The 13,946-nt window shown below is 42.9% G+C and overlaps 1 protein-coding gene across 1 annotated transcript in view; it reads right to left on the minus strand.

Annotated features, from left to right (window-relative positions):
- The window catches only part of FNDC1 (fibronectin type III domain containing 1), a 102,294-nt gene that overhangs the window by 44,561 nt on the left and 43,787 nt on the right, over positions 1–13,946 (minus strand). Inside the window, 6 exon segments of the mRNA XM_021693192.2 lie at positions 682–870; positions 3,564–3,671; positions 4,412–4,599; positions 6,484–6,601; positions 8,149–8,247; positions 13,462–13,668. Of these exon segments, the coding sequence (XP_021548867.2) occupies positions 682–870; positions 3,564–3,671; positions 4,412–4,599; positions 6,484–6,601; positions 8,149–8,247; positions 13,462–13,668 (909 nt within the window).

Here is a 13,946-nt window from a genome sequence, read left to right on the forward strand (position 1 = left end):
GGGGGGGGGGGGCCAGTTATATGGCAATGGGGGCCCAGAAGGAGCAAACCTCATCTATTCCAGTTTTTCTAGCACAGAACTGTTTAATATTGCAGTATACTGTGAATCCTCACAGCACACCATGCAGGAGACAGCTACCAATATCTGGTATAAATATGGGGAAGCAGAAAAGAAAATACAGTCCAAAAACACCTCACTCCAATTTGGGATTTTATTAACCTGCTCAATTTTGATAGTGATCAGATAACGAGGTAATTGAAATTCTTCTGACTAAACCTGCACTCCAAAATAATGGAATATAAACTAAAAATCTTAAGTACTATCTAGAAGTTGAAGAGAGCTAACAATTAAAAATGTCACCTTACACCTGTAAAAATGCTCTTTACCTGTCATCATAAGCCCCAAATTACACACTGATATAAGATCAATCACATAATTAATACATTCATGTTACTGTAATATTGTAATAGTAATTCATGTGACTAGCAATCAATAATCTTTTAGCCTCCAGGGAGACTAATTTCCAAAGGGATAACAAAAATATTTTAGAAATCAACAGGAAAATGTAGCCCCCCAAATCATCAACAAAGCAGTTCTAAATCCATGAGCATGATTCAAAGTAACACACCACAATTAGCGGTAATGAAGAGAGAGAAAGAGCCACAAACACACAATGCTTACTTGTTGGCATAGCGACAATGAAGGCTTTGGAGTGAGGACCCAGTCCTCTCCTGTTTGCGGCCCGGATTTTGAAAAGATAGCGTTCCCCAGGCTGCAGACCATCCACTAGGGCAGAAGTAGTCTCTCCGGGATAGGTGAGGGACTTTGCTCCAAATGGTTTGAGAGCCGGGGCGTATGAAAGAATGTATTCTGAAATGATTTGGCAGACGGTTGGAAGGAGGAAACTGAAAACAGTCCTGTGTCCAGCAGACAGACTGTATGGGCAGGATGAATTAGAACGTGCATTACTAAAATTAATACTCTAGCAATGCACGCCAAGTCAGCAGCTGGAGCATAAAGACACAAAGGAAGGTGAACTAACATTCATTCGGGCTACCAGACAAGGCCATGGAGTGAATTCGCGGGCAGTTTTCCACTCTCAGCAAATTAAACATATGGAACCCAGGAGGCATTGTCTTCATACAACGTACCAAAACTATTTACACAGCATTGGGAGTTTTTCTTCATTGTGCTTATTTACTAGTTTACTATGTCAGCATTAATATATCCTGAGTAGAAGAAGCCATGGAAGATCTAAATGACAACAGTCATAACTGAATCTGAAGAGCTACCAACACCTTTAAGAGTCTTGGTGTATTGATCTGGGCTATTTGTGCATTAAGCCAGGTAAATTCCATATTTGGAGTATAATTTCACTATTGCAGGAATTACAGTCCTGACTCAATATATCTGGGTAAGGATATTTCACAGTATTTAAAACTGTGAGGAAAAGTTGCCAGTTCATAGATTTATGTGATGTTTAATGTTTCCATCTCCAATGAGCGATATTTACAAACATGTAATGCCCCTGAACTTTGAAAATCAGAGCAAATTCAGTCCAAGGAACTAATATAGCTATGCTTCTATGGAAATGCTGTAAGGTAAGGAAGCCATGTTTTGAAGCAGAATTTCCACCCTCGACTAAAAACTGTCATGTCTATTTTCCTCTCAATGAACTCAAGATTTACAAAACTTATCAAATTAATGTGAGTAGGAGCTAACCACGAAAAATAATTTGAATCACAGAAAAACCAAGCAACTGTCATACTATCTATGTCATATGGAGAGGAGACCGAAGACCTTTTCTATTCCCTGAGATCTAATCTTTAAAAAGTACATTAATTAAAAAACTTCAACCAAAAATGCCTTTGCAGCATTTGTCTGAAAAAAAAAAAAAAAAACCCACATTCTTTTCTTTTTGGAAATGAACAAACTAGTCATTTGTGTTGGTCAAAAGTAAGAATTAAAAGAACCCACTGTCTATGAAATCTGGTAATACAGATTTTTTTATGAATTCATCTGGAAAAAAATGCAACCATGTCGAACTATATTCTTCTTTTATCTTTTATATTTGTCATACATATAAATTCCCCAGTGTAATTATGAATTTTAAGTCCCACCACCACTGCTTTATGAAAACTGCCTAAGTAGGGTTAAGATACATGAGTTCTTTTGGACCCAAAAACTCAGTAGCTATTATTATTTCTGAAAATATTTCATTGACTACCAGGGAGGTTTATTCGCCAAAGAGCTATAAATATAAACTAAGATGTGGGAGAGGGAAAGAAAGCAAATAAGTAGCATGATAATAAAGTCATGAAAGGAGCAACAATTGCTTTTTTATAACTAACAAAAGTCATCAGCCAAAAATGTCTTTATGCAATTTTCAGAATCTTTGCCAGCATCACAACAAACTGTCATAAAAAAGGATGATTTAAAGGGCAACTAAATATTTCTTCTCTTCATTTGTTTCTGATTTATTCCACTGGGGAAAAAATGAGCAAGAATAATACAATATATTCTTTAAAATCTGCAAGCAGATGAGAAAGCATTAAGTTTGGAAACTACTACCCCACATCTGCCTTCTAACTTCCATTGTTCCATGGAAAGATATCCTTACAGGTCCTCAAAGATAACAGTCGAATACAAGAGAACCTTTCAGTTTTTTCAATTAAGAAATTCTCAAAGGAGGTTAGTGATAATTTTCTCAATTTCTTTACGCTTACACAGACCTTTCATAGTTTCTGGACATAGACTTAAGCTGTCTTCCAAAATCAAGTAATAATAAAACGTACCCTTAGGGTATCTATGTATAGGCAATGTCAGGGGAAAACCACCCTACAGCCTTCTTAAATGTCTCTGAAAAGACTTCTGAAAGGTTCCTGAATGTTTTTACACAAAAAAAGAAGTAATTTGTGTTTTTATTTAATATCCTCAACAGATTATTTTTAAATTTAACTGTGAATATTTTATCCTATTTTAATTCCGTTTCATCTTTGGTTTTTTTTTTTTTTCTATTTTAAGGTCATATTTTTTCCTCAACCAAAAAAATAATTAATTAAAAAGGCTGACAAATAGGAAAAAATCCATTTTCATTTAATTTTTATTACTTGGTTTTCAAACCCATTAAGTGTCTGGTCTTATTCAAGTCATTTGTGGTCCCACAGAGTTCCTACTTACTCCCACATTCCATGATCTTATTGGTGCAATGAGAAGATCCATAGCATGAAACACAAGGTTGTCACTTGTATGGGTAAAGGTTATGATGTCACACCCATACAATTAAAAACACCCTTCCTGATAGCAGCATCGGAATCGTTGTGGATAGGGAAGATGAAAAGTCATCTTCATGAGTACCTGGATCTTACTGACAATGAGAACCCTACATGAAATACCCTTGTCCGTTGGGTTAGCGCCCCATATACGTATGTTGCTTCCCTATTGCTCTTCCAGTCACCAAGCCTGCTATTAGAACTGGTGTTTATCAGAGTCAATGTACATGTCTCTGTTTGGGGTATGTCACTCCTGTGTGCACCTGATACCTTAAATAATGAGGTTCCTACCTTTCACTTTCCCCTCGGTCTCGGGCAGTGCGTCCCAAGCTACAGTGACAACCGTCGGCTTGCCGTTGACTGGCCAGACGTTTAAGTTTTCAGGAGCTGTCGTAGGAGCTACAAAAGGACAAGGACCCAAGGTTTAAAAATGCCCTTGTGGGTATTTTAAAAGTAAGTGACATATGGTCCCTACAGATAGATTTTTCACTGAAACACTACAATGTTCATTTTTATTATACATGACAGAAAATTCTACACTCTCATTCCTCTTTGTGCAATATAGTGATTTATGTCAGTGCTACTGACTCATGTAGTGAGTTTAGACATATCCAGGGACATGCCTTTAGAAATTTAGAATTTCTTTCATTGCTGAATTTTGAAATATGTAAAAAAGATTAAAATCCAGGTGGAACTTCTTTTTAATAAAGCTTTCTTTTAAAGACATCGTTTAAAGGGCAATAATTGTACAGAGCACAATTCTCCCCCAGAATCAAACACAAGCTCAGCCTTAGGGAAAAAGAGTCTCCCCTACCCTCCAGAGCCATGCATTACCCAGGGGCATGCACAAATCCAGTGGTGATTTATGATTATGCTCCCTCCTGGGATGTAATGTACTCTACATGTCAGAATAACATGCTAATGAAGATGGCCAGTGGAGGATAAACATGGACCTAAGGCTACAGTGCCTGAGCTTCTTTGCGTTCGTACATAGAAACACTTCCCAGATTTAGGGTTAATGTTACTTTAAAAAATGCCTCTGCTGCCCTTTATCACCATTGGCTTCTTAAACTATCTTTAAATCTTATTTTCAGGGCAATTCCCAAATGGAAGATCCGAAGGCCATTTTAAATACAGACCAGATTCTGGTGTTCTCTGGAAGACAGATGTACTCCATTTGCCATCTCTTTCACCCTGTGAAATACGGACTGCGAATTCATACATGGTGTCTGGAATCAGGTTCTCGACCAACACGCGTCTGTTGGAGGTCTGCTTGTGATCCCACCTTGCCAATTCCCCCTTTTCTCGATAGCGCACAGTGTACTGTCTATAAGAAAATGCAAGGCAACAATGCACCCAGTTGACCAATTCTCTGCAACTGAACGCTAGGTTCCTTGCTATTTTTCCTTCCCCATAAGTAATGACTTTTGGAGATAAGGAGAGAAATTAAAGAGGAGAAAAATCTACATTTTTGACTATGTTATTAAGTCAAAGAATTTACTCTTATGTTCCAGGAAAGGTGCCTAAAGTCAGTCAGGAAAGATGGAGCTTAGTGTCTTACTGCTCACGAGATCAAGCAGAGATTAAGAAGGGAAGGTACAGGAGGGGGACAGGTTTGACCAGGCAGGTGCCTTCTGAGGGGTGTGTGTGTATGTGTGTGCATGTATGTGGTGTGGAAAAAGCAATATTAAGAACTGAAACTGGCCCAAGGCATCTTGACTCTCCAGAAAAGACAAGAAGTTCCACTTCATGCCAAAGCAGGCATGTTTTCTACAGGTTCAGGAGGAAAGCCAACATGTGGTTTTGAGTAGAATTATTACCATGAGAAGGAGCAAAACTGTGTAATAAGCAGAGCAGGATAGAGGAGCTTACAAAAGGAACCCTACTGTGTGATTATCAGGGAGAGAAACATTGTGAACAAACATGGTAATAACAATCCCAGACAGAAGACATCCTCCACACTCTAAGAGTTGCAAATACCATTTATTGTGTTCCTTTGCCAAGAAATTTTCTTTGCAGCCACTTGGCAGTATAAAGCATGTGAAGCATTAACAAGGCGATATTTAATAAGTCAAGATAAGACTTCAGTTGCAGACACAGCCCACCAATTAATACAAGAGTCCTGCTAAGAAAACCCGGGCCCTTTTTCATTTTCATCAAGATATTGGAAATCAAAGTTCAGTGGTAATCAGGAACAAAATGGCTAGGAAGAGAATCACTATGAGCTTTCTCAGGTCTTTCAAACAAAGCAGATGTCTTTTCTTTTTCTTTACTAACAGACAGTAACAGAAACTATATCTAATACAAATAATGGTGTGTGTGTGTATGTACATACATATATAAAGAATAAATATATATAATAAAAATATATACATAAAATACATATATAATCTTAGCATTATATTCCATTCTTTTTTTTAAAGGATGTTCACTTTTCCTGGTTGTAGGAAGGTTCAAAAGCTAATATATAGTGCCCTAGTGGCCACCAAATCTTTGGCTTCCTCTTGGTAATATAAACAATTCAGTAGTTTAACACATAAAATTTTGATGGTTATATTAATCTACCACTAACAAGGAATGGTATTCACCGCTGGCTTTTTTAAACACAAAAATTATTTTAACCTATGATTGGTTTATCTTCTACTGCTATTGCAAATCAGTATAAAAATCTGAACAGCATAACATCATGGCTTACGAGACAAAACAGTGCCTTCTGCCATGCACAAATGAGCTAGACATAAAACAATTCAGTGTTTGAAGAATGAAGAACTATGGTGTGCAAGGCATTCAACAAATGTCCCCTTCTCTACATAAAAATCATTCCTACTGTCACCCTTCCTGGATAACAGGAGGAAAGGTAAGACTCCTTCTAAGATGGGGCCACATCCTCTGCACACAAATAGATCATAGTGAGACAAAGCAAAACACAAATGGGGCAAAGAAAGAAACGGAATCTAGGGAATTTCCAGACACAAGATAAAACTCTGAGCAAGTGAGAGGTGAGGTCCTGCGGTGTGCGTTACACACGAGGCCCTGTCATATTTGATCTGCGGAAAATGTGTGACCGCACCTGAGACCAGCTAGATTGTCATAGAATAGTCTACCATTCAGCTACAGAAGAGGTCAGCATTCAGATATGTCAGAAGATATGGTCATTCAAATAAACACATGTCTCTGCAGGGCCAGAAAACAAAGAAATAATGGAAAGTACCTTGATGCAACAACTTTCTTCTGTTTTTCCAAAACAGGATCCACCCAGGCTACAAGCACGGATTGGGATGACATGACCCGGACATTGATGTCTTCAGGCACGTCTAGTTCATCCTCTTCTGAAATGACAGTGGGACACATTAAAGGCTATCTCTACAGTAGGATCTGCCCTGAGTTCCTCTGGCCTCTAGAGTTCATTATTCATGCTGTATAATTTTTAAATTGCTCACACTTGATGTCGATAAAATGAAATGAATAGAAAGCTAAGCAATTGTTTGCTTGGTCAATGTAAAAAAACCAAACTCTCCATTCCTGTTCTTCTTATCCACAGTCTAAGAAATGGGCCATTCACTTGAAAAGTTGCCCAATCCAGCTGATGTAAAGAACAGTGCGAAAGGGATGCTTTGCCTTGGTCCCAGATACTCCAAGTAACTCAGTGTTTTCTTAACACATACTGTAAGTTTCTGGGAAATACAACAAGATTTACAGGAAGCAAAAGTTTTGGGGGAGAAAAGGTCAAGCCAGAGCATTTCCTTAGCGATCATGGCATGAAATGAAATTCAAACAAATGTACAAATCACATTGGGTTCAGTGTCCTCCCATTTTAGAAAATGTGGTTCCAAGACACATTAAAAGTTACATTCAGACATAAAATAGAATTCAGTTTGCCAATTTCCAAGAGAATACATCATACTCACAAAGCCTATAGTTTCTGTTCAATCTCCCCAAAACGAAGACCTACAGGCTTCAATTCTGCTTTTAGTATCTTGGGGGTTTTGTTTGTTTTTTTTATTTTCACCTTTCAGGGACCATGTTTCAAAAGGATGTGACTTTTGTTACAAGTAAGGGAAGGTGGAAATAGCCTGCTAGAAAAGCAATGCAGGCACTTTTTCTATAGCAGTAAATAATGAAAAATAAAAATGCAACATCATGTATTTGAGACTTCTGTCACACAACGCAAGCAGCTATAATCATAAATGTAAAATGATAATATAGAAATACACATAATAATTTAATATCTGCTCTGTAATATTAAACTATAATCACAAATAAATTGTGAATTCATGAAAATAACCATGCTGCAGGTTGCCTCTTTAAATTAAGGTGCAGGACCCAGAATAGGTATGTGTAATTTATTAATATGTAATATAAAAAAATCTGTGAAAGGATGTAGGGAAAAAGCATCCCTTAGTAAATGACCAACGATCAGGTTATGAGCAAGCCTCTGCTACATTTTTCTCACTCTTCTCAATGTTAGGTTGAGGTGATTTTGGCTAAAATGAAGTATGAGTGCTGATCTTGCACCCTGTCCCCTCCACACCTACTCTTATTTCTCTCTGTTCCCGGGCTGCCACAAAGGGCAACTGATATGTGGGTTAGACTGTGGCTTTAAATGGAGCAAATGCTTGGCTGCTCCTATGGCAGTAAATCCGCTGCACGGGGAAGCCATTCAAAATACACAGAGAAATATACTTCATTGGAAGAACACTCCCATCTCTGAGTATAAAAGAAATAAGCTCGTGTCCGAAATGTGACCAAGCCGGTCCTGTGGTTTCCTTCATACTGAGTGAAATTCATGTAATTCGCCACTCACGCAGCATCATTTGGAAACAACCCTGCATCCACACAGACCATGATATGAGCAGGTGCGTCCTTGGAAACATACCTGAAATCTTCCGTTTCGTCAGGGCGGCCCTGTAGACAGGCTGACTCTGCCCCTGTGAGTTCATGGACCGCAGGGAGACCACGTACACCGATTCCGAGGCTGTGAACCAACCGGCAAGGGATGAGGCTCTGCGTTTGGCTTTCCGGAACGCACACCCTCTTTGTCCGCATCCCCCTCCCCTCCACTCCCTTCCCATCTCGTCTTTCTGGGGCATTCCAACTGCTTCAGGACAATTAAAGATGAGACCAAGAACATTAGAAACTAGGCCTAAGAAGAACATTATTATGTGAGAAAATATGGAATGATATTACCCATAATTCTTGAGAAATGGGTTTCTATTTCCTCAACATCAAAGAAAGATGAACAATGCTTTAAAAAAAAAAAAAAGAACAGTATATTTACCCACAGAATTCCCCCAATTTCTTTTTACCTCCAAATAGAGAAGAGGGGTCAGTCTGTTTTTTTATCTGTCATCCAAAAGAAGGGAGCAAGACAAGAACAGTGAGTGTACCAGGTTATCAGTCCAGAGAGGATGCTGGGCCCTCGGAAACTGAAATCCTCAGAACTGAGCCTCCAAAGATTTGCTAAGAGCAAATGTAAGAGTTTAAATATATCTTTTATTTCTGGATTGTTCTTTCCGTTAGTTCCCTCTACCCCACACTCCAAATTGTACATTGGGTCCAGTAGTAGCCAACCGAATCTAAACTTGAAAACTTTATTTGGAAAAAAATTACAATGATGAAATAAAACTTGTAACTCTTAAGTACCATGGAATCATAAAATCTGGGATCCCAATGAAACCTTGATTAAATTCCAAGTTGACCTTCTTATTTTATAAGTAAGGACATAAAGCCATGAGAAAATTGATTGATTTGCCCACAGTCATGCCCCTAAGAAGGACTCATAATCTTCTCTGAATCCAGAGTCACTAATGCCTAACTCCAGGCTCTATTGACTGGGCTTCCAGCAGCAGCCTTAATTAGTTCAAGAATAAAAATGAGGCAATATGATATATTTATTTTTAAAAATTTTTTTGAGGTAGAGCAAGCACGGAGAGGGCAGGGAGCAGATGGAGAGGGAGAGAGAGAACCTTAAGCAGGCTCCATGCTCAGCGTGGAGCCTGACTGGGGCTCAATCTCACCACTCTGAGATCGGGTGAGCCCAAATCAAGAGTGAGACGCTTAAAGGGCTGAGCCACCCAGGCTCCCCAATATGATACATTTCTAATCATACACCATCAGGTAATACACCATCAGGTAACTACACCATCAGGTAATACTTAAGCAAGTTAGTAGAGGTGACAGAGATCCTAATGAGAACTTGTAACACTGTAGGTCTTCCTTCAGGCATTGCAAACTTTCACAGTAATGGGAAAATAAACCTTTTGTTTTTACAAACAGCATGTCAGTTAAACATAAAAGGAGACCAGTGTTCAGAAACCTCACCCAGAGAAACTTATAAACTGCTGTAGGCCAGTCACATTTCAGGAGAAGGGGATAATATCTGACAACCTTCGAACAGCCTCTCTCTCTCTCTCTCTACACACAAACACACACACACACACACACATATAGGGCAGGTGCAACTCATGCTGTGATGAGTAAATTATTATTTAGGCTAAGGCTCTGACATGCTACCACTGAATTTTGAAATGTATGTTTTATAAAAGGGAAAAATCAAGTTTGTAACATTGGGATTCATAGAGCATGAAACTAAGCTTCCAAAAAGAGGAGTCCCTGAAGACGGTCAATTTCTTGGTGCTATTGACAAAGGAAGCAGCCAAAGGTCAACAAAGAAAAACTCTGCCATCCAACCTCGCGACCCAGGACCACATATAAAGAAACTGAAAAAGCAGTGCCCCATCATTTATCAAGAGCCCCCCCAAATTAATAATTTCCACAATTGACATTTTTACATACTTGTGATGTATTTCTTAAAGTTCCTAGGTTGTTGTTAACACCCAGATTCTTGACTTGCGAGCTCTCCACACTAAACCTGGCCCGAGATTACCATGAAGGAAGAATAAACCAGAACAGCCCCCGTGTCTGGGTCTGGTCTCTGCTGCGTTGAGTGTGTCACATCAGCTCCTCATTTGGTCCCGACAGAAGCCCATGAGGAAGCTACTCTCACGGTCTCCTTTTCACAGACGAGAAACCAGGTTCAGGGGGATGAGATGACCCACCCATGGTCCTGGACGAGGTGTCAGGGCCAGTGTGACACCCAGGATTCACTGCAGCAGGCGAGGAGAGAGCAGGGTGCAGAGCCAAGTGCCGGCTACGGAGCAACCATCTCCTTTTCACAGAAATAATGAAGACTCCCTGGTATGATAACACGCTCCATTCTGTGCCCCTGATCATTAGGACTCTGGAAATAAAATTTCTGAAATGACCTCAGCGTCACAGTGCCCCCAGGCACCACGGCCCCTCATCAGAGCCAGCGTATCGGCTCACTTCCCCGACCTCAAGTGTGTGACTCGGTAGAAACTCTGGACTTGGGACTGTCCATCCTGACTTCCTGAAGGCCCCCAAACTCATGCACTCCTTCCTTATTACTGTCCCGCTCCCATGTGAGCCCCTGTGCTTCCTATGTCCTCTGGCCTCTGTCTCCCATGGCTGCCCGTGCTCCCCTGGATGGGCCTCAGCCCGGGGCTCCCACCCCGGCACTTCCGGCCTCCCGGGCCTGCTCTAAGGTCTCTGCTTTCACGACACTCTGTCCCTGGTCTGTCTCTGTGGAGGGCTGCTGGGGCCCCAGCGCCCCCCGGGGAGCCTGACATAGAAGACGAACAATCACATGCGCTTCGGGAATGGCTGGGAGGGTGGGAGTTTTGCTGACAGGACCTCGGGCCCACCTCTCTCCAAGTTTCCTTGGCCACCCTCTGCGGGTACCATGCTCTCAATGGCATCTCGGTCATAAACGGAAGTAAAATCCTATGTAGGATAAAATGAGGACACTGGCCTGCCATGACACAGCAGGCCCACTGTGACGCCCCCCCCCCCCCCCCCCGGGGATTCACTGCATCCTCCCCACCATGATGGAGCAAGCATCCAGGGAGCCCTCTCCTTCCTCATGGCAGCCTTGTAGAGCATTGGCAGTGGCAAGTCCAACACTTTTTTGTTTGATGAAAACTCAAAAGCCAACATGTTGTCATGGAGGCACGGGAGGCACTGTTCATCAGGCTGGGACCGGAGCCCAGCTCTGACCTCGGTTCCCACGCTGGCTCAAGTTCAAGAAGCAAACAAATCCTTCTGTTGCCCTCAGATGAGCCAGGGGTCACTACTGAGGAAATGAAGAGACAGCAGAACCAGTCAGATGAGAAACTTGTCCGCACTAAACGAGGTTTTACTGCATGGTGTCTACGAAAGACTCGGAACAATGAAAACTTCCCGCTGGAAACACGCTCCCCTCAGTCTCAGGAATGCAGAAGGAGTGACTCTCCTCTGCTGCTTGTATTCTGGGTAGAATTTGGCCCATTTCCCCCCTCACAGTACAACTATTCAGAGCAAGGGATAGCTTGGGAATGAATGACCAGAGTCTCCAGATGCCTGGGCCTCTGGCTCTAGGTCTCGCCGCTAATACTGAAGCCTCACAAAGCACATGCAGCTCGCGTGTCTCCAGTGCCTTCTTCGATCCCATGTGGTGTCCGGTGGCACTGGAGCTGAGAAGTAGCTGGTCTTTTGTCTGGGAGTCTGCATTTTGAGATGATTTGGATGCTCTGCCCAGCAGAACACCCATCAGACTTGTCCAAGGGTCTTCAGCAGGTGGCTGAACAGACAGCAGTGAATAGGATGGTGACTTGCGGGCTATTTCAGGAAGGGAATCCAGCCTGGCCTTCCGCTAGTGTCTCCAACCAGATCAAAGTGGCCCCGAGCAGTGCCTGCCATGTGGCGCAGGGGGCCAGCCTTGGGAGTCCTGAGGAACTCAGAGCTGCTTGTCCAAATTCCAGAATCTGTGGTCACACCTTGAGCAGAGGGGACTGTGTTCCCAGAGCACTGGAGGCTCGTGGGGCCAGCAGACCTTATTCCCATAGGGCAGCCCCATTTCCATCACCACCTTTCTCACCGGGCTGCTTCCTGGGCCCCAAACTGCTGGTCATCGCTGCTGCAAGCCTGGAACCCTCACTCTGGCTTCTCCTCTCCCTTCCTTCTCCCATTTCTTTGTTTTGTCTCGCCAGTCTCATTTCCCACCACTTGCCTGTCCCTCACCGTGTCTGACAGAAGACTTAACTGCCTTCTCACCGGTGACTCTGTTCACAGCACAGACCTTCAGCTCTGTGTCCTTCTGGGCTCCTTTGCCCAGATCCGGTCCTCTTTCCCACCTCCAGCCCATCTCTCCGATGCTGGAAGCTGAACGAGGCCTGGCTTTTGTTAGCAAGTGAAGAGATCACCAGGTCCCACTGGAGTCTTCTGGGAGGGCCCAATAAATCACCCCCCCTTCCTCACCCGAGTACTGATCCAATTAGGAAGCGACTGAAGAATAAGCAGTGGCGTCAGCATATTTATTGCTGGTACCAGCTACGCTGGAGATCACGGGGCAAGTGTGCTTTCTAGTATGAGCCCCAGAATTACCAGGTTCTACTGCCCGGCCTCCCTGGGCCCTACGTTACCTATGCCCAGAGGAGCTGAGCAGACTGTGCGCTCTCTACAGCCTGGCTTAGCTGCAAGAGGAGGACACACAAAGGGGCAACCCATGCTTTCCCAGCACCTCCCGCCAAACTCATCAGGTCAATGGGGGGGGCGTGAGGAAAGGGGAAGAAAAGCAGGACTTTGCAGCACCTCAACCCACGCTGGAACCCTGTGCATAATCTCTCCACGTTCCAGCCGATGTCCTGTCTGTGTCCCATGGCCAAAGCTTCCTTCGCACAACAAGGGTTTGCAAAGAAGGAGGAAGGCAGGCCTGGCGTGCAGGCTCCATCAGCGGCCACCACATTTCATCTTGAAAGGACCCAAGGTCCAGTGTCCTGGGAGCTAAGACAAAGCTTAAAAGAACAAAACAGCGAAAGCAGAGACAAGATGAGAAAAGCATCAGCTTCTCCATGTCCAGGGAAATGGCCCAGCTCAAGGAACTGGTGCTATCAGGCGAGGCAGTGGCTGATGGGCTCGTGGAGGAAGGGTCTTGTCCTGCCACCAACTGAAGGTTGAAAGCATGGAGGCATGGAGGAAGGATAGAGCCAAGAACACAGTTGGGAATAATCATCACACCTGGAAAAGGAACACTACACCTCAAATATAATTTTCGGTCACAAACAAGCTTCTAAATGTTGACATGATGGCAAAGGTCATCAACACATCCGACACCATTTAACATTGAACTCACCCAGCTTTTTAATTTCGTGCGTCCGCTCATCTCTTGTCAGTGGGACATAATTCATCTTCCGGCCACTTTCCCCGTAGCCCAGAAGAAAACCCCGCGATCTGCGTGGACTCTTGGCTCCCGACAGGCGCGGTGCCTTCCACGCAACGGAGAGCCGGTCGTCTGAGGATCGGACTCGGACACGCAAGGGCTTGTTTGGCACTTCCTTTTCTTAAAGAGGACATGACACAGAAATTATTACACAGTATATCCGTTAGCATGAACCGCTGAGTCTAGAAAGTCTGTCCAAAGACAGAGCGGCAACAATTAGCAGCTGGGCTCAAAACATCCATTTTTGGTAAATCAACTCTAGTAGGAACACTTTTCCCCCAAGGGTATCGACACTCGATGCCCCCATTCCTCCCCACATTTCAGACAGAGGTCTCCAGAACTTAAAGTGAAAACACCCCATTGTGAGCCTGCCAGCCGGAAGTCTTGGATGTTTTACA

Source organism: Neomonachus schauinslandi, chromosome 8 (assembly GCF_002201575.2).
Source record: "Neomonachus schauinslandi chromosome 8, ASM220157v2, whole genome shotgun sequence".
NCBI lineage: Eukaryota > Metazoa > Chordata > Mammalia > Carnivora > Phocidae > Neomonachus > Neomonachus schauinslandi.